General features: G+C 36.4%; 1 protein-coding gene across 2 annotated transcripts in view; it reads left to right on the plus strand.

Annotated features, from left to right (window-relative positions):
• atrx (ATRX chromatin remodeler) overlaps positions 1-21,353 on the plus strand; it is a 106,356-nt gene that overhangs the window by 65,751 nt on the left and 19,252 nt on the right. For both annotated transcript variants that reach the window (XM_088924636.1, XM_088924637.1), the window contains 5 exons: positions 187-343; positions 1,844-1,944; positions 6,775-6,883; positions 9,386-9,563; positions 11,036-11,230. In XM_088924636.1, the coding sequence (XP_088780762.1) occupies positions 187-343; positions 1,844-1,944; positions 6,775-6,883; positions 9,386-9,563; positions 11,036-11,230 (740 nt within the window). The remainder of the gene's footprint in view (positions 1-186; positions 344-1,843; positions 1,945-6,774; positions 6,884-9,385; positions 9,564-11,035; positions 11,231-21,353) is intronic.

A 21,353-nucleotide genomic window follows, 5' to 3' on the forward strand; every position in this document is an offset into this window, starting at 1 on the left:
ATACAAAGAGTGTATATAAATCAGATTTTTAAATCATTTACACCAATTTTTCAAATTTTGTGAACTTTCCAGTTCAATCACTATATACATAGGAGTGTCTGAAATCTTTTTTATGGACTTTAAGAGTTGAATTTAGTTATACAACAGTTTTTCACTCCTCTTTTTCTTCCTTTTTGATTGATGTAGTTAGTAAACCTACCTCAAGTTCAGGCCCAGGAAGTCCCTCCCCAGACTGGCACAAAGATTTTGTCACAGAGGCAGATGCTGAAATATTGGAGCACTCCGGAAAGATGGTCCTGCTTTTTGAAATTCTCCGAATGGCTGAGGAAGTGGGAGATAAAGTGTAAGGCTTCATTGTTTTCATACCTCCTTTGTATGGTCTGCTTTGGGAACTAATTTGGTTTGTGCTTCAAATAGAAGATTCTCATTCTTAGAAGGAGCAGGGTAGTGTTCTCAAGTACCTTAATGCTAATGTTTTTAGTCCCAACTATATAATCGATCTCATTATTTGCTAATTGGATCAATTTGTGGCCTAAACCTATAATGGGTTAAATTGACCTAAATCCTACATAGACTAGTTTAGGTTAAGTGTTAATGAAAGTATACACAAAGGGAAGAAGATCACAGAATATATATGGACAACCATCATGGTATAAAACATGTCTGGGGACTTTCATTTTGACACACAAAATCTATTTTTTTTAAAGGTTTTTTCACAGTAGGCTTTATGACTGTTTTGTAGTCATAATGAGCTGTTGCAATGAAGGTCGAACTTGCAGCACAAGTTGTGGCTGCACATGGAGATTATAATATGAAACACTCATCTGTATTTTATTTGCCAAAATGGTTTGTTTTAGGTCTGTTTATATCTGAAAAATGTTCTCATATGTAAACAGTGTTCAGCCACATTATAACCATTTCTAGTTTGGTTGATTTGAGTTCTGCTGTATTATCCAAACAGTGCCATTTTGCTCCACAGTGTGGGTAAGCAATTTTTTCAGAGGAATAGCTTTGGGAGCACATTTTGCAAACTTCTCTGTTTTAGGAATCTGAACATATCTGAGCACCCCCAGAGTTCCAAATCTAAGAATTGACCAGAAACATCAACCCAGTGGACTCGCATCAATGAGAGAAAGAGGTTGAGGTCACAATCAGATTAAGACCTTGTGCACTTAAGTCTCCAAAGAGAATTGGGACTGTCTGGGACACTTTACGCAGCCCAATTTGTGAAGTTGCATTTTTGGGGATCCTTCGGGAAACATTTGGCAAAATATAATTGTAATGCAAAATCTTACTGAGATTAGTAGAATTAAAAAAAAATCATAAATACTGCACTCTGACATTTGCTTCTATACATAGGTTTCCTTTTCAGATAAGTAACAAAGTTTTGGTATCTGACCTAAGAGTCAATAAGTCATCATTCACCTCTTTATCTGCCACTTTTTATTGATTTCATGTGCTGCAGGGGTGTTTGTAACAGACATAGCATTGTGGGCTTCACTTGTCAAATATAGTAAAATATAGGCCTTTCTGATCCATTTGGTAGCAGGAATTTGGCTCACCTGGTTTGGTTTCTGTTTGATTAATTCTTAATTGATGTAATTAAGCTTTTTATGGGGGAGCACTTGCTGTGGCTGTTTTTAAACCGAGATGAATATCTTTTTTTATTAGCTTGTGCACTATACACTGTGTTTTCTAGGCTGATAAAAACATTGACTGTGATTTAACACTAGTGATGAATTTATTTAATTTCATAAACCTGTTTCATCCCTTTGCTAAGTAAATACCAAGTGGCTTCAAGACAATTGTTTATTTACTTTTTTGTGCTCATTTATGGTTTCAGGCTTGTCTTCAGCCAGTCACTAATCTCATTAGATTTGATTGAAGATTTTCTGGAGCTGGCTGACAGGGCGAAAGAGGAGGGGAAGCCTGATCTATATAAAGGTATGCTGCCTAAAATATGTACCTGTTCATTTTATAAGCTCTTTGATGGTCTTGTAAAGTGATGCTGCTGTATTTTGTGCTTAAGGGTCAGTTTCATCTAAGGATGTACCTTCCCAAGGGCCAACACACTGTTAAAACAACAGCCTTGTTCTGGACCAATATGGAGCCATTTCTAATACAGGCTGACCTTTTGAGGCAGGAATGGTAAAGAACAGGAGAGCTCTATTGATCTATAATTTGTGTAGTAGAGTTTTCTCTTAACTAAACTGATAGCCATTATGTATGGATGTCACCCCATCGCTTTAACCTTGGAATTCGAGCACACTGACAGTGAAGTTTATCTTAGGCCTGTCCTGTGCCCCATTCTGTTTTGTAGTTTTGTATCAACTTGCTTGGCATCAATTAACAGATTGCTATTTTTACAGATCTCTAGTTAACATTAGTGTTCAATTAAAAAAAAATATTCTTTTAATTCTTCCTTGGCTTTATTAGCTCCATGTCATATGTTGTATATGCTTTGAATTATGCAGTTTAATGATGTTTTGGTGTTTCTTAATCCAGCTGCTTCAGCCTTTTCTCCAAGGGTAGGCCTCATTTATAATAATATTCACTGAAATGGATGAGCTTTTACTAGAGTTCTGTCCTTTATCGTGCTGTTTTTTGAAGGCGCACCTGTGTTTCCCTTGGCTGGGATCATTGCTACTGTGTTGAGCTGAACATAAGTCTTAATTACCTTTGATCCTTGGCTGGAGCTTCCCAGAAAAGGCTTGAGCTCAATATAGGCAGCTGCCAGCAGTGTTGCCACCCACTAACCGCTCTCCTTCCTGGTCACATAACCCCCATCCATGTTAACCAGCAGGAGGGAGTGTATATTATGCTCCCCTGCAGCTATGTGCAGATGCCCTTATTCATATCCTTAATCCTGCTAGAGTCCTAGCCTTTAGTCTGGACAGATCCCAATCCAGATGGAAGGAAGATAGTAGAGGAAATAGTGTCTACTCTTACTGGCTAGTGGATATCTTAAAAGAGGTAGATATGTTCTCTAGGCATCTAACCAGAGGGGTCAAAATGTCCTTGCCTGGGACTTCAGTAATCCAGTTTAGATATCCTGAGATATCAGTAATGGCTGTTGTCATGTGAAAGGAAATTGGGACTTCAAGCAACACATTTTTTTCATTTTGTTTTTTTGGAGATACATCCATATGAAAATGAAATAACACTGATCCAAACTATCTTTAAATCATTGTAGATTAAAGCGTTGACTCATCATGTGTGTTATTTAGTGTCACTTTTTTATAAATCATAGATAATAAATGCACATGGACTCAATATGAATGAATGTGTAGGGGGTAGAGTTCACTGTAATATAAGATGCAGTTGGATATTTTAATTCTTTACACAGTCTGCCAATTGCAGACTGTCTCACACACTCTTAGAGCTGCTTTTCCAATTTTTCCCAGCTTTGCCTAACGTGAGCTCATCTCCTCTGGTCTCCTTCTAACTTGACAATACATCACTCAGTTCATAGGCTCTTATACACACCAGTGCAAAAGTGAAAATAAATAGCCTCGGGGAATAGGCTTTATAAACAAACTTTGACTTCAGCCAGAGTGTCTTTGTATATTATATACATGTATAATTTTTTTCCACCCTGAGCATCTGGTGTGTGGTGGTGTTCTTTCACATCCTAATTAAACTGCAGCAGCTGTTTTTGCTTTCATTTCCAAAATGATTAGACCTTGACTTTTTTTTTAATTCCCCTAAAAATGTTTGCTTAAGGGTTTGCAATTTAATGAAAAGATCACAGTCCAGTAATTAGAAACATGCCGAAACACAGAATGCGAACACAGTCCAGGGTTAGCTGAGAGATAGGAAGGGCTGAGTGCCTTCTGGACAAGTATCTGAGCGTACAAGTGGGCCTTCTCTTCAGGCCCACAAGATAGACTTTTTAACTGGAGAACTGATTGCAAGACCGTTCCCTATGCCACAGTGACCTGTAACTGTTAGGGCTCATCACGATTGTGAATATTGTTACATTTTCATTTGTCCTCCATAAGAAGCAGACAAAGTGAGTTTACCAGTATTTTTCAGCAGGTTGTTTTTCTTTTTTTTCGACTGATAGACCGTCTTTAACAGGTGGTTGGTACAGATACAGAAATATGTTGCTTGCTTACTGTTATCTATAAGTACAGTATGCAGTTCGCATTTCCCTACACATATTTCTGAATAGAATTGAAAAGTAATGTGCAGAGAGTGAATTTGTGCGCATGTCTGTGTTTTGAATATAGGGAAAAATTAGCCTCTGAAAGAATTTTTATAACCTATGGAACATTACGTATATGGTAAACACTTTTTCAATTCTTGTTAGTTATCTGCACCCCAACAGCACCAAATAAGCTGGGACACAAGGATCTCACAACTGTTTTCTGATAGTCAACCCTTTGTACAGAGTACGCTATATTCCAACTGTTAATGACTCGAAAAAAGTGCATAAAGAGGACTTGTGACACTTGTTTAAAGCACCAGAATGCTTGGGAAGCAATCGTAAAAAATAACAATGGCACCTGTTGTCAGGGAATACTCAGGGAATATTTTTGTTGCCTGGCACAGGTGGATGACAAAGAAATAAACCAGGCAGAAAATGTAAAAGACAAAAACACAAACATGTACAAAAGTGTGAATCTTAGAGTTGAGCTGTTTACACATACCAGAAAAAATAAAACCCGGCTTGTGGGAATGTGTCTTGTGAAATGAAGACTCAGCTCAGGACTAAATCACTTCCTAATCAGATGCTAAATAAATGGGAACTCGTTCCCCTATTACAAACTGCATCACTAAACCAGTAAGAGATTGAGTTTAGCCTGGTGGTTACAACAAATAGAAAATGACATTATTATAAGCTTAGCTGAAAAGCTACTTTACATCTGTACCCCTGTGTAGGATAAAACTATATATATAAAAAAGTATACATATAAAACCACATGAAGCCGTACCGTATGATAAATAGAAAATAGAGTTTAAAGATGGTAAAGTACATGGTAAATTTATAAATATAAATTAAAGGTTGCAAGAGTTACATTAGAAGTCAATCACTTGTCAAGATCAGTGGCATTGCTAGTCATTAAAAGAGACATCCAAAGGTTAATGATTACTATTATTAATCTTATTATTATATTAAAATGGATTTGCTTTAAGTCATGATTTCACTTTAGTTTTGCTCTTTCCAAATACTGTGGCTGTATACTGCACCAGTCCCTGCTAGTTTTGGCACTTGTGTTTCTGATATTGTTAGAACAGAGTGATTTAAAATGTTTCAAAGGAGGAGACTAAGATTGTTTCTGAAAACCTGACGGGCATCTGCAGAATACATGAAATTATCATATGTTTATAGATTGTACTTGTTCATTATGTTGCAGTGGAGGTAATATGTTGGTTTCCCATCCGGTAGTTTCAGTGTTTTCTTGTACGGTGTATACAGGGCACACATCATAGTATTTTGTACTTGTGACTAACTTGTTATACAATACAAAAAAGGTGATATGATCATTGAATGCATATATAATTTAGCAGTATTCTCAGTCCGTAAGATTATATCTAACTATTTGCAATCTTTTCACAAATTTCTTGAATGTATGATTTAAATCAGTAACAATCTCAGGATATTTAAAATGAGACACAACTTACAGTACATTCACTGTTTACAATAATATCAAGTTCATATAGCTTTTTTTCTAGAAAGAAGTACATACAGACTATTTTGCTTACAATTAACATAAGGCATGAATTTGAAAGATCTCACATCTGATATTCTGCTTACAGATGAGGTTAGTTTATGAACTACTTGTAGTTTGGATTTTGCATGGAGATAAAGAACTGTGTCATCAGTGTACAGCATATCAATTTCAGGATATAAAAGTGGGAGATCATTAATATATAGATTAAACAGAAGTGGCACTAAAATAGATCCTTGAAGTACCCCAGATGACACACAACATGAAAATTAATATTGGCAATCTTAGTATGCCACTTTCTACCAGTACAAAGACTCATAAAAGGCAACAGTCCCTACACAAAAACAGAAGTTCCTTTGGAAGTGTACAGCTCTTATGATGTTAAAACTTCTCTCTTCCTCTGTCCTCTTTTCTTTGATCTGTGTACTTTTCATATTGCTCTATTGATCCTGCTTTGTGTCCAGTTTTTCTTTTTACCATACCTCAAAAGGCTTAATGGCCTTCCTGTTAAATATTAGTAGAAGTGCTTGTCCACTTGGGTTTCTGGCTATTGTGGCTGTCTCAGGTTACAAGAAAAGATAAGAGACGGTTCACAAAGCTCAAAGAATTGTCTTTCTATAATGAGCAGGGCACTGTGAGAAGTGAAATATGCACAATTTGATATCTACAAGAGGTATGTCAATGTTAGAACGACAAGGTCAAATACCTGGACATTTCTGGCTAAATGTCTCAGAAATGTGACTTCTGCTAGCTCCATGCACTGTAATGCAAAAATGCTTTTTTAAAAATTGTTGTTGTCCTTAGTAAGAGCAGAGTTTAAATCTGCATTTTGAAGTACCAGTCATTCACTGGAAAAGAGAAATGCTTGAATTCTGTAGCATGGCTATTACTAATCCTCTTTACTGCAACATGTTCCAGTGTTTTGTTACATTCCATGTTGTGTCTTGTTCAGTACAGGCATTTCCTGTACAATGTAAGGATTTAGAAAACAAAGCCAGTGCATCAAATAAAATTAATGTAAAGCAACCTTCTTGAAGTCATCAGTGTTTTGTTGATAGGGGGAAATATTAATCACATTATTTTTGTTTAATGATGGCAGGTGAAGGAAAATGGTTCAGAAATATTGATTATTACCGTCTTGATGGCTCCACTAGCGCAATGACAAGGAAGAAGTGGGCTGAGGATTTCAATGATATAAGCAATGCCAGGTAATCTTTTTAATTTATCCTATACAATGCAATGATGCCTTCTAAAAAGCCTCTTTATGCCAATCAAGGCATTGTTTTAGGTACAGTTTTCTATACCTTCTTGGTAAACAAATCAGGTGCTTTTTGAGGGCCTGTATTCAGAACCATATGTAACATCCACATACTATAGCTTAGCCGTGTGTGCTTCTGACTCTACAAGTATATGCGATAGTTATAACTGTATATTTCCAATTTGTTCATAATTCTCAAATGATGATCTCATAGCACATGTGAACATTGGCTACTGTCAGGGTGACTGGATCTGTTTACAAAACTCTGGATGAAATACTGATTAAGGCAACATTAATTCCAAAAACTGTGCTTATAATATCTTAACTATACTTGCAATCATTTCTCCTTGTGCAAAGATGCTGCTCAGATTGTTAAAACAACTGGACAAATCAATATGATTTCTATATTAATTACTGATAAGCTTTATTAAAATATGTAAAAGAAATATTTATGTTTATTGTATTTTATTGATTTTATTGTTTGAACCTGTGACATCAAGCAGTTGTGCATTTTATGGAACCTTGTATAACAGAAGGTATAAAATATTAATATAGAAAAGCAATAAAAACCTAAAAAAATAATTATGTAATGTAAATATTAAAGATATGTAAATTTCTATGTTTTAACATTAAAACTGTAAAATATGTACAGTGATGTTGGTTTATTGCAGAAATGGTTTATAGTGTATTCACATACAGTATAGTTAAAGTTGCTTGTTAGTATCTCATTCCAGAAACCATTTGCTTTCCAATACTGAGCAACAGGAGCAATAGGCATGAAGTATAGAGCAGAGACTCTGCTAACAGATCAGTGTTTAAATTGCAAAGGAACAGGTAATAGGTTTATTCCATGCTGAAAAGAAGAAGAAAGAAAACACAACGTTTCGGCCGTGGAGCCTTCTTCAGGTGTCAACACACCTGAAGAAGGCTCCATGGCCGAAACGTTGTGTTTTCTTTCTTCTTCTTTTCAGCATGGAATAAACCTATTACCCGTTCCTTTGCAGCCTACGCATGCTGGCGCAGCTGCCCACCTGAACTAGTGTTTAAATTGTTACTGTTGAAAACCTAAAACTTGAACCTAAGTTCCTTGCTGTCTCTAACTGTGAACTTTTTGTTGCCTTTATTAGAGTGAAGCCCCTTCCAGCCCTTTATTCCTGTCTTAGATCTAGGCTTTTGCAGGGTGACTCTATGTTTATTTCTTTCCTAAGATCTGCTCTTCAGGCCTGTACCTGGAAAAACACCCATTTTATTAACAAATCCATGCCTCCCTTTCAGCTTCCTTGTTCAGATCACTTAGCTGCCAGTGCAGGGCTTTGTATGTTTAAAGAATATGTTTAGTGTCTAGTGCACCTCATAAATGCCCTTCATCAGTGCTCTCACTCTGAAAATAGAATCAAAAACTTTTATTTTACTAGTTTGCATTGAAAGATTCTTTGCAGACAACTGTCTTATCACAAACCTCAACAAGGGCAAACTGGATGGATTTTTTTTCTAATGGTTTTCTCTCTTCACTATGCAGTGACAATCATAGACCAAATGTTACAGCAATGCCATACTTTGCCTACCTCTACTGCTTGTACATAACACAGCAGTCACCCCAGTCTTCATTGATTTGTAACCACACTCTACATATCTACAGTATCTATTATCTATCTCAGATTTATCGTGTATGTATAATTCACCAACTCGGTTTAGATTTTTTTTTTTATTTGAGCACTGAAAAATCCATGCACAGAAGCGAATAATGATAAAAACAAAACACATTGTGCACATTAAGCATACATTGGGCCAAAGAGCTGCTTTAGGAGGATGGGTTTAAATCACCTGGCACTTCTTCAACCAGTCTGTTTTTGCTGTTAACTGGCCTGAGGTGCTTTAGTGTCGTGAATGTACAGTTTTCAATCTTTGTTGTTTGTTTCACAGTTGCACACCTTAACAAAAGCATTAACTACAGGTTATTTTGCTTGAGCAGTGATTGCCTTAATGTGAGACATGTACTTGGACATTACTGTGACCCCTGGGACATGGTAAAAAGGTTTTCAAGAATGTTAACGACTAAAATATTTTTAATTGGTTTTATCTGTCTATTGAAATCACGTCCTTACCAGTAACCAGTAACCTTCATGTCATATGGTGGCCTTTTAAGAGTCCTTCCATAATTAAATCTCAAGTGAAGCACAATTAGATCAGTGACAAACTGAGCATAATAATATTTTATAAATAATGTGCATCCGGGGACTTCCTTAAGAAACTTTAAAAAGTCAAAAGTTTTAAAAGTTTAATTGACAACCCTACTTAATTTTTTGCTTGCGTGTAAAGTTTTGTTTTAATCGGCAGAATTTCTTTTTCAGTGCGAAGTCTCTGAAATATGTTTTAACAGCAGCATGTGTAAGCCGAGGTTTTTCATCTCCACTTGTCCTTCTCTACAGTTCTTTCTTTCTTTTTCTTTTAGAGGGCGCTTGTTCCTCATCTCCACTAGAGCTGGATCTCTTGGGATCAATTTGGTTGCTGCAAACCGAGTAATTATATTTGATGCCTCTTGGAACCCATCATACGACATTCAGAGTATCTTCAGAGTGTACCGCTTCGGCCAAACAAAAACTGTGTTTGTGTACAGATTTTTGGCTCAGGTAATTCTCATATCTTAACTTGATATATAGCCACTGGACATAAACTTTATCATGAAAGATACTAACATTTCTTATTGAGGGGCTTTTACTGATGAATATCTTTAGATACCACTTTGATTGAAATGTTATGAAAGAAAAATATGGTCAAATATTGCAAATATTTAAATTTCTTGTAAAAATATTGTAAACATTTTTTTACTGAATATCTTAAGTAAATGTAGACTTACCCAGATAAGGTAAGAAAATATTTGATGTTATGAGCTCAACTATTTTAAGTTTAAATAAAGCTCTTATTCCCTGTGAATTTTCTTTTAACACGAGATGTTGCTCTCTAGCTGTTTATATCATGTGATGTTAAAATGGAAGAACAGGGTATATAACACAAGTACTAATTACTAGGTACTAACAAAAACATGTAATTAACAATAACAAGTAGGATTAAACATCTTGTGATGTTTTTATCACATTTGTTTTCAAAAACTACATCTCACAGGTACATACTAAAACAGTCACAGTTACTATAATAGCCTTGTAATATACCATATCCCATATCTATAAAGAACTTTAAAGTTTGGGGTGTTATTATCTGCTCCCATAGGTGTTACTTGTGTTGTAAATGCCCTTGTAGTAAACTGAGTTATGGTGTTTACTAAACCGCTATATATCTGAGAACTGTGTAGTATTGTATGTTTAGAAACGTTAACCATTCATCGGTTCATTGTCATCAATTTTAAAAAGTTGGAGCAACTAAGATATGGTGGAGATTTAAAAACTTTGTTAATGAAAAGGACCATCTATTTGATTCTCACACGACAGTATCTTTTTTGAGCTGAAATGAGTAACTATTATTTGGTAGCAGTTTTAGTGATTTAATGATAAATATGTGCAGTATTCCACTTTTAAGATCTCTGGAATGAATTAATTTTCTGCTTTCGAAAAAGGTTTCCTGCATTTGTGGAATATGGAATGTTGTTCTAGCAGATACAGTAGATTTTTTAAAGAAACAAATGGGGGAGATCCTTGGGTCCGTTATTCAGTAAAAAACAGACTAAACGTGATGAATGGCATCCTCTCAATTGTAATTGTTATAACTCATGTTTAACTGACTTATGTTTTTTAAAATAATTTTTTTTAGTTTGACTAGTATTGCAGCCTGGTCTCATTTAAAGTTTCATCTAATAATGAATCATTTGTGCACTATAATGTAACTTAAAGCAGTGTTTTGAATAGCATAAATACACCTGCTTGCTCTAATCCTTGAAAATGATTTGTCTTATCCTGCTTGTGTGAGCAAATGCTATAAAAATGTTTACTTTTTCAGAAGCTATATATAATATGTGCAGGAAATGATTATTTTTGTTTATGCTTTTTGGCTAGTTTCCCAGCATGAAGAAGATGACCGCAAATCTATTGATTTTGCCAGCACAGACTTAAATCACATAAGAAATGATTCTTCCATCTTTTTTCTGTAGGGAACCATGGAGGAGAAAATTTATGACAGACAGGTTGCCAAGCAGTCTCTTTCATTCCGCGTGGTGGACCAACAGCAGATTGAGCGTCACTTCACGATGAACGAGCTCACTGAACTGTACACTTTTGAGCCAGACCAGCTGGATGACCCCAATTCGGAGAAGAAGAGCAAGAGAGCCACTCCTATGCTGCCAAAGGTAAGTCCTATCCCAGATTGCTCCTGGCATAGACAGCTGAGGAACCATGAAGCACCAGGCTGATATTACTTTTATTTCAGCATGGGAAAGAATGGCAGTGTAACACCCCTGAAACATTCTTAATGGTAATGAGTGAGCGTCTTCGCCCCATGTTGCAGTGTTTCTTTTCTGCCCCAAAGGGCTTCTTCCAGGATGACCATCTCCACAGAAAACATGTGGTCACCCCCAGTGTGATAAGCATGATTTTTGATGTTTCCCATATGTCATTGCCTTCTCAGTCACCAGATCTGATCTCAATCAAGCAACGTTTTCCACCTCTATAACCAAGTGTGATTGACTTTCATATGGGGAACATGGTGTCACATTGACAGAATTCCAGACACTTACAGACTCTGTGACACTTTGCATACAGGCTGTACTGTGGCCCAAATCTTTATTAAGTGACTTTATTTGTTGTTTCCATTTTTTGTCCACTAACTGTATATTTGTCCTCTAAAAGGTACACTTAACAGGCTACCCAATTCTTCTCTCTGTGCAAACCTGCTGTGCAAACAGTAGAATCAGCATGTCACGCTGATCCCTTGAAGCCTGTAACTACATGTGCACTACTACATGTGCACTACTGATAGCACTGTAACTACATGTGCACCCCTACAGTAAAAGGGATCACAAACCACCTATAAAGAACTGCTGGGTGCAGCAAAAGCCATTAGATAACCAGCAATTTCTGGCCTTCAGGGCTCAGTCTCCACTGATCTTCCCAGAGACTAATTGCTTTTACACTGATTAACATTATCCTTTTAAACTCTGAGACAATTAAGCTTTAATAAGATTGTCTTCATCTGAATATGGAATCTTTGAGGTGAAGAGGCCAAACATGATCGCTTTGGAAATAAAACCTATATAAGATAAGGATGGGTAGCTACTCATAAGAATACTGTGTTCACATGTGGGAAACTAAGGTCAAGTTAGACGTAAAAATTGAAAACCAAGAGGAGGCAGTGTTTACTGTCATTCAGCTTGTTTTCTGTTTTCTGTTTTTTTGTTCTTTCAAGACTGACAGCTGTGGTTCAGTGCAGTCCAGCTTTTTTAACAGAGTGTCAAGCAAATGTGAACCACAATGGGAAACCTTTTACACTTATGTTTTTTATTGTGATTTTAAACACCTTTACTGATCTTTTTGCCTTTCTGTGGCACAGGTTCTGAGTGAAAGTGACAGATGGTTTGTCTGGGGAATCCTGGGAGCTCTAAAGTGTTGTATACCCTTGTAATGTCAGAACTAAACTTGGTGGCATTGCAGTACTTGACACAGCAGTCTCTAACAGTACTTCACGCTAACTATACCTGCAGTATATTTTTTTTGTTGGACATGGTTAATGCACCTCTGGTTTGATAAACCATGTTGACTTCATTGTTTATTGGCTGCTTCCTGTCTCATGCTCAAATGTGCCTGATTTGAATTTTATTCCAGAAGTGTCTGTTATCCAGAAGTTATGGGATTCAGCACTGGCACAGCAGCTACATTCCTTCTCTTATTTTAGAAGCACGACTCACTGAGTGCAGGTGTGCAGTTGTTAGAGCCATCCCCTGTGGTTTACAAGCAGACAGACGCCTTAGATAGAAGTTCCAACACCAACAGTAAATTCATTTTTGGGAGTAAATTCATTGTTTACTTTTGTTTACCAAATAGTATGCATATTACATCACTAATATACCATGGCTGAAGCAGAAAGTACTGTTTTTGTAAAGAATGCAGCGGTTTTAAAGAGTGGGATTCATTAACTAGAAATGAAACATTATACATCATCACATTGTCACAGCTGTTTAAGAAGCATGCCTGGATTTTTTTTTTCGTTCATTTGCTCTCCCTTTGAAAACTTTTTAGCCGTACATGAGTCCAGTGCAGCCACTTTCAAGTTGTCAGCTTTCATTCAGCACAGTAGGAGTGTGTCCTTGATGCTGCTGTCTGTCTAGAGCTCCAGCTGCTGGAGAAAAACCAGCGGCAGGCTCTTCTGTTTTGTCAAGGTCTGGAGTGTCTCTAGCAGCTGGGAGCGACATCCAATCGACAGCAGTTTCAAGGACACACCCCTACTTTTACGGGAAGCAAACATCTTGAAGTTGATTGCCCTGGATTTATATAATTTTAAAAACCTGTCAGGATGTTAAAAACTGTACCCATTCCAATCTGTTACAACAGTCCAGCATCTGTATTTTTAACCTTTGTAGGTCTTCTTAGTTAAAAACATGAGCCAAAATAAAAATATTTAAAATGCTTAGAAAAGGCACAACTTTAGAGCAACACACTGCCTAAATTTAAGTGTAACTTGAAGTGTAAATTAGAACAGGTATTTGCACCTGAGAGCCTCTTGACAAAGCTGCCATAATAACAGAAGACCATTAACAGGCCCATAGGCAGTGTGTTTTGATAGTAAGTCCTACTTTTGATTTATGTTCTTCAGCTAAGGTATCTTGGATACTGTGTAGGTGGTAAATCCCATACTAGGTTAAGAACAGTTAAGTTTCATGACTTAATTTTCAAAGAAACATTGGCAAGTTTCAACACAAAAATGTAAGAAAGGTTACGGATGAGAGCAGGACATTTGACTCATCTTGCCAGCTCCATATCAGCCATTTCTTAAAACAAGCCAGGGTGTTGCCTAGCAGCATGGTTGGGTAGCTTGTTTGATACCACAATCCCTTTGGTCAAGAAGTGTCATCTCTTTTCAGTTTTAAATGCACTTTCCCATACTTTTTGCTTGTGCCCACTGGTTCGTGTTCATTTTGAAAAGCCCTTTGTAGCTCACAATTTACATGTACACTAAAGCGTGATTTCCAGTAACAGCCAACTAATGTTACAGCCATGGTAACTCCAAATGGAAGACTTCCAATTTTTTCCCTTCATGCCTAGGAAGGCCATTAGTACACAGCAGCTGGATTTTTTGTTGAAAGCAGGAAATTAAACCAGAGACTCATCTGCGCGTAGGGAATGGGAACAATGAGAGATTCCAATACTATGGAGAAATCAAGACCTAAAAGTACCATATTCCTGAAATCTGGTGTGAATACACTTGTTTTCACAATATTTACTGTGTGCACTGCCTACAGATTGCTGAGGTCATACAAATATGGTTAATGAAGTGGTAAATATCTGACCATAGTAGAATCAACCAGGCGTGCATTCTCTCTAGTTCAGAATGATTAACATTTGTCAACCTTTCAGCCAACACAAACCTTCATTGGGAATTGTGTCTTTTTATTTAAACAACACCTCTCTAACTTTGAGTGTGGATTCTTTTTCTTTTTTTGTAGCTATCTGTCCACCTCACTGGTATAGCTGTATTTCTCCTGTTTGGGAGACAACAATGTCATCCTCAGAAAATACATTTCTAAACAAATGTAGCCAAGTTACTGTCTTAATTCTGGTGTCTTATGAGGTAGACTTTTTTTTAAATTCTATAATGCTTCTTTTAGTACATTCCTTCCAGTTCTACATCTTACTGGGACACAAGGCCATCATTTGTGAAATTCAGTCCAGTAAATTTCCACTTGGGAAAAAAAGGAATTGATAAAAATCATGTAATAAAATTTAAAATGCATATAATTTGCCCTCCTTCATAAGGTCCTGCAATACAGATGCTGAAGCAATTCTTCTAACATCAAGAGACCCATTTCACACAAATACAGTAAACAAACAGGACTAGTATCTGAATTATGTATTTCTGTGAACAGTTATCAGTGGGAGGGGGAGTAATACAGGGGTTTTCCTTTATCACAGACTTAAAAAGCTCATGCCCTTTTGTGGATACCATGAACACATCAACAAGCGGACTTGTTTCAAACACAGGTCCTTGAGGTCAGTCGGACTACTCGATAGTGTGTTTGGAGTAAGGGGATAGAGACAACAGATCTACATGAATATCCATGTAAGACTCTATCTGTACTGAAACAGAAGGTATTTAATGGCATGGACTAGAGAGCAGCAGTGCAAACCCTAGTAAGTTTTTATGTGCATCAGAGGAGAGTGATTCGGTAATGTCACCACACTTTGAATTGTAATTAAAAGAAATTAAAATGCAATAAATAATACTGGTACCAGTGCTCAATTGTAGTATTTTAATGCAACTCAGTGTATTTTTGACGAGAGCCCTGTAAAGCAAAAAGAATGGATGTGCATTGAGCATTAAATACTAGCAAGTTAGGACTTGTATTTAGACAAAGCTTTCCAAAATGGGGCTCCAGTACGTATTTCTGAAGCCTGACTCCAGCTGGTGATGTTCAAAGATGAAAACATTTTTACTGAAAGTAATTGTGCCAGGAAGTTGGTGGGTAAGGTAGAAATAAATTTCAATTGTAAATTAACCTGTTGACACATGGGTAGAGAAGAAAATATAAAGAGTTATGTATTTTCTGCATCATCACTGAGCCTCTTAGATAGGTAGTCACACTACATAAATGACATTGTATTTGCAAAATTTCTCTAAGAAGAATTCTGATCCAGGAATCTTATGGGCAACGCTAATTCAGAGGAAGTCAGGACGTTAGTGATAGTACTGTGGAGGAGTAGTGAATGGCTTTGAACACCTATCCAGAGACTTGTGGCTTCAAATCCTTTGAATTTGTACCCCTGCTGTTGTACCCTGGAGCAAAGTAGTTCTTAAAGTCACTGATGTAAATGAGAATTTCTTCTTAGTTAATTTAAGTTGTTAAATGAAGGTTTAAATTAAAATATATTACAGTACCTTTGAATAATGGCAGTTAGAAGTTTTGTTAAATGCTTGAAATATTTCTGTCAATGTAGACAGCAAATTAAAACTTTAACAGATAAAGTGCCTGAAGAAAAAGATGTGTTAACGCAAGAGACTTGGAGAGTTATAAAGCTGGAGAAGTTAAAACAGTTCTAATTTAGCCAAGCAAACTGTTATGAACTGGAACATTGGCCGTCCTACAAATTAGCCATTCTGAGACAGAAATTGGTCTTCAGTAGATAAAAGAAAGAGGTTACCAGATTTCCTAGCTGTTTAAAAAACAGAAGATTTTTAGTGGTAACAATTAGCAGATCAGAAAATGTAAGTGCAGATCTAAATAACAGCTATATCTCAATTTTTCTGTTTATATTAATGCTAAATTGAAAAGATGCATATCAAAGGTCACTTATTGTGAGGTTTTTTTATGTGTACATCACTAGTAAGCTTCCCGTAAACAGTATTCATAGGAAATCCTTCTTTAAATTTGCCTTGGGTATTTGCAGTGTTTCAAATTCTGCCACTTGCATTGCTCACTCGTAATGCACATAAAGCAGTTCACTCCTGTCACTTCTAAATTATCCCTTTATGTTATGATCAATGCAGAAGCAGCCTACACCTCCCCTAACAGTACCCAGTCTTCCTCAAAAGCTCCCCATGATCCACTACAGGAACCAGGAATGTCGATGTTCGAAAGTCTTTTGGCCTAATTCATGGCTAATGTTTTGAAGGAGCTGTAGAAAAGAGTAATTTTAGGTAAAACAGAATTTGAGATTATCTTCGTAAACCTAGCTAAAAAGGGTTGAAACTAATTAAAGAAACTTTTTTTTGTACTCCTAACGACATCCACTGTACACACAGGAGCCTCACAGCATGGTATGGGATCATTTCTGAGGTCTGCTGGAGACTGTTTATGAACTTAAAATGAAGTCTAGGTACAGGGGAATTTGCCGGAGGGTGGGAAGTGGCTTGTGTTTTGTGCCTGTGCGAATGTGATGCATTCTGGTAGGGGAGGAGTGTCTTGCGCTGCCCAGCAGGCAATTGGTGGGAAAGAGGTAATTTGCTACCGTTTTGTTTTCTGCCGGCTGTGACTAATTTTAAGAAGGAAGAGACTCCTATATTGATAATTAGATACAGGAATCGGCTCCTAATAAGCTCCCCAGATGTTTCTTGCATGCGGTCTTTTAAAAGGCATAAAAAATCATTAAAACAAGAGACACAGGGGTGCAGTTCAAGTCAGATCACTCCTCTAACTTAAGGTCCATATTCCAGAAGCTTTATAGGCCAAAGCCATTAAGGAAATAGACTGATCAGTGCTTTAAAAATACATTGTACTCTAGGGGGCTGCATAATTAAATTGACCTCTGCTGATACACAATATGAAATTTCTTAAATTTGAAAATTAGTTCAAAATTGAAATACTCATTCACCTATTTGTCCAGCCAAAGCGTAAAAAAGGCAATGATGGTAATATATATATAGGTTGTAAAAATGCAGCATGAGTAAGAATGTGTTGAGTGAGCTTTATTTTACCCCCCAGCATTTACTTTTAAAAGACCACTCACCAGGATGAGTCTTGGGGCAGGGAATGTACATACTGATTGGAAAATTGTAAATGTAACACCCATCCATAAGAAAATACACAGAAACTGGGATTTATAAACTAAACAGCCTCACCTCAGTTAAATACAAAGTTTACAGAAAGGGAGAAAAGGTTTAAGAAGCAAAAAAGAACAGCTACTAATTGAAAATGTTTTTAAGAAGTTTGGCATCATGGATTTAGAAATAAGTAGATGATGTGTAACTACATTATGCAGGATTCAAGAACCTTTACAACATCAGGTTGAAGGAGCAGTAAGTGAGTTATTGAGACTGCTCTTCAATTCTTCAGACATCCAGACAATACAGGAGAGCATTTAAAAAAGCTCCATACAAGTCTTACTTGATGTTGCTAGTGTAGGATGTAAGAATTCATCTTAAAATTGGTTTGGCTTCACTTGGGATATTGTGCTCAGTTTGGTGAAAGCACTACAAGTAAAACATTTCTGCTTTTAACTGCAAAGGGGGACAACCAGACCAATTCCTGGTCTGAATGGAGTTTCATTCTTGAACAGACTAGCAGACTTGACTTGTTTTGGCCAGGAACAAAAGCTATTATGTGAAAAATATATTTTATGTATTCAAAATCCCAAACTGCATGCAGTAGATCAAGTCAATTTAAGGTAAACAGTATAAAATACAAGGATCCTGGGCCATAATTGGAAATTAAGTTCAGGAGTGCTAAAGAAGGAAAAGGAAAATATGAACATAAGTCTTTTCTTTCTCTTGCACAGTCCCTCCTGTGTGTACTATATTATGTACAGAAGAGAATTGCTTTTAAAAGAGTTTGTAAAATGCCAAAATATTATTTAAGTATAAGTGGGATTTTTTTCTCTGAGTGTGCGTTGCCCTACAGGAGATTCAGTATTTAATACAGTAATTTTTAATTTTTATCTTGCCAACTAATCCTAGCTGAAACTCACTGAACCTGTAACTAAATCACATGCAAAGCAACCTTTAATCTTGGTCTTTTTTTGAATCACTGTAATTGAGCAACACCTTTTTAAATTATTTTTAAGAAGCAGTGCCAAGTTGTTTGTAATCAGTACTGAGAAAAAAACAATCTACTTGATTGTGTGATAAGGTATTCTAAAATATTAAATATTCTTTGCAGAGGGGATTTCTTTCCCCTTTTCTCATGTCTGCTTCCACTGTGACTTATAACCAAACTATTTACTCCAACTTGCATTTTTTCTTATTAATATGAAAACCACAAGTGTGTGATGTACAAAATGATTAGGGGGTAGCAGCCCTTTTCTGTCTTTAGTTGTCCCATTTTAAAAAAGCACATGTAGGTCCTTCATGTGCTCAGGAATGTACTTACAGCAGTGTCTGTGTTTAGCAGAACTTACAGACGAACCCATGGAACTTCAGCCTGATGGAGACCCAAGTCACACATAATGTAGTGTAATACAGTATAATGTCTCATTGAATGTTTAAGTGGTTGAATGTTTTCATAATTTGAGCAAGATGGGCTTAATAGCCTTCTTGAATTTTGTAACCTTATGTAATATATCTCAAAACTATTTCTTCTTTTCATTATATAATTAAGATCTGAATAACCCTGGAAGGATTTACTACTGTTTTGTCTTGATACATCATTGAGACTGTTGTCCTGTAAATGCTGTATTTTGAGAAGAATGCTACTTAAGCAAGGGTTATACATTTGTTAGAATAAGGGAGCTTGTGCTCTCTGCAGAGCCATATTTATATTTTGCCAATGGGAAGTGAAAAATAAGCAGCTTTTTTCAAATTGGCATGTTGTGCACATGTTCATTTTTCTTTGTGTTGTTTTCATAAGAAGAACCAGCTTTCCTAAAGACCAGGCAAGAGAAAGCTCGGAGAGAGATGGACCAAGGATTCTTTTCACCCAAGTTAAAAATTGATTATAATTATAGTAATATAATAATCCCTTGTTATACACCAGTTAACTTTCATGGTTTTGATTGTGCAGAATTGTCTACCTTTTGCGACCCCAAAATTCTTTCTCGGTCAGCTTCCTTTGCAACTAGACGCTATTTCCATTAATATGATTCCTCAGTGTATGATAAGATCACTTTATTAGCCATATACAATTTCTTGCATTAGGAATTTGTCTTGTTCGTATACCCCAGCTTGCTCTCCATGAGACACACAGACACAGACAGGGAGAGAAGCTTGGGGTCAGAGCGCAGGGTCAGCCATTGTACAGCTGCCCCTGGAGCAGTTGGGGTTAACAGCCTTGCTCAGGAGCCCAACGGAGTAGGATTCCTCTACTGGCCACGGAAAGCAACACATGACTCTGGACCATAAACGATCTAGACCTGTGATGAGCTTAGAAGGAAATATTAAAAGTGCTCGATAAGTTGCGTGAAGGACTAAGTAATAGGGCTGTTGGTTGGTTGGTTTTGTGGTGTAAATGAATGTACAATAAAGAAAAGTGAGGAAGCTACAGTATCAGCGATCTTGTATAAGCCTTGCTACCCAATCTAATTTGGCATCAACAATAAATGTAAGAATTATGCCATCTATTTATTATAGATGAAAAAAACGTTGGAGGGATTTTAATAGGTTTAATCATGACTTCAGTTCCCCTAACCCTGTCTTTCCCATAAGGTCTTACCAATCTCAAATTTACCTACTGCAGGAATTTTCAAGAACGTAACTCTCGCAGTGAGAAAGGGTATACTGTTATATACTGTATAGTGTCTCACAGCAGTTGCATGACTTGATCCTTTATTAAAATGTTCTACAAGTAAAAAAAAACTTTCATTTTGCAGATGTTGTCAATTAATAAAAGGCTTAGAAACAAGAACACAGGATGATTAATGGAAACTGAAATTCAGTTACTGTAAATTCTAATTTGAAAATAGTGTTATTTGCTGAAAAGTTAAACCCACATTTCTATGCTTTCTTGAGAAATAATAATTGATCCTCTATTGTGCAACCATAAAGCATACATATTCAGCTACTGAACGACATTTGCTATACATTAGCACGGTTGAACAGTTTGGTTTTACGCGTACAGTGTATGACAGTCAATAGGAGAAGGTTTAAACCACATTTTTCTATCAAATATTGAAGGCTAATTCATGCTTAATACAACTCCAACATGATGTTATTAAATCATTTAACCATTTCAAAGTTTTCTGCTCATATTTTTTGGTGCAGGAATTCCCCTGTTCTGCAGAGTTATTTACTGTAGCTTTGGGCAATATTTTGTTTTTACGCGATTAGCACAGACATGCATATTCCAAGTAAAGGAATACTTTTTATTAGCTCTTTACCTGTTCTTATTTTTTTTTATTTAAGGGAGGATACCACATAGCTAGATTTAATTTTAAAATGGCATTCTATTACAGTTTCAACTCATTTATATGACCCCATCTGCTATAGGATCTCTATAATTGTCCCTCATTTTCAGGAGATTACAAAACTCAAATTATTATCACTTTAATTGTTCTTGAAACCTTATTAGTCACCGTTTAACTGATGTATCATTCAGATTTAGTTGTAAATTACACAGGACTTTGATTGTAGCCTACCACAGTAATCCAGAAAAGTAAAGAAATTGTTGAAAGAGGCTTGTTTTGTGGTTTTGCGTGGTGGGCAGTGTAAGAGGACAATTATGGTAGCAAGGACCGCGTTTTGTAACATCCAAATTTTATCCAAATTTTCAATATTGTAAGAATGTTAGAACTTAAGAACATGAAAAGAATTGCAAATAAGGAGGATTATTTAGCCCATATTATTTTTTAGTTGCTTGTAGACTGTTGATATAAGGAACTTATTGAGCTTTTTGT

The sequence above is a fragment of the Atractosteus spatula genome, chromosome 9, assembly GCF_055471065.1.
Source record: "Atractosteus spatula isolate fAtrSpa1 chromosome 9, fAtrSpa1.hap1, whole genome shotgun sequence".
NCBI classification, from domain to species: domain Eukaryota; kingdom Metazoa; phylum Chordata; class Actinopteri; order Semionotiformes; family Lepisosteidae; genus Atractosteus; species Atractosteus spatula.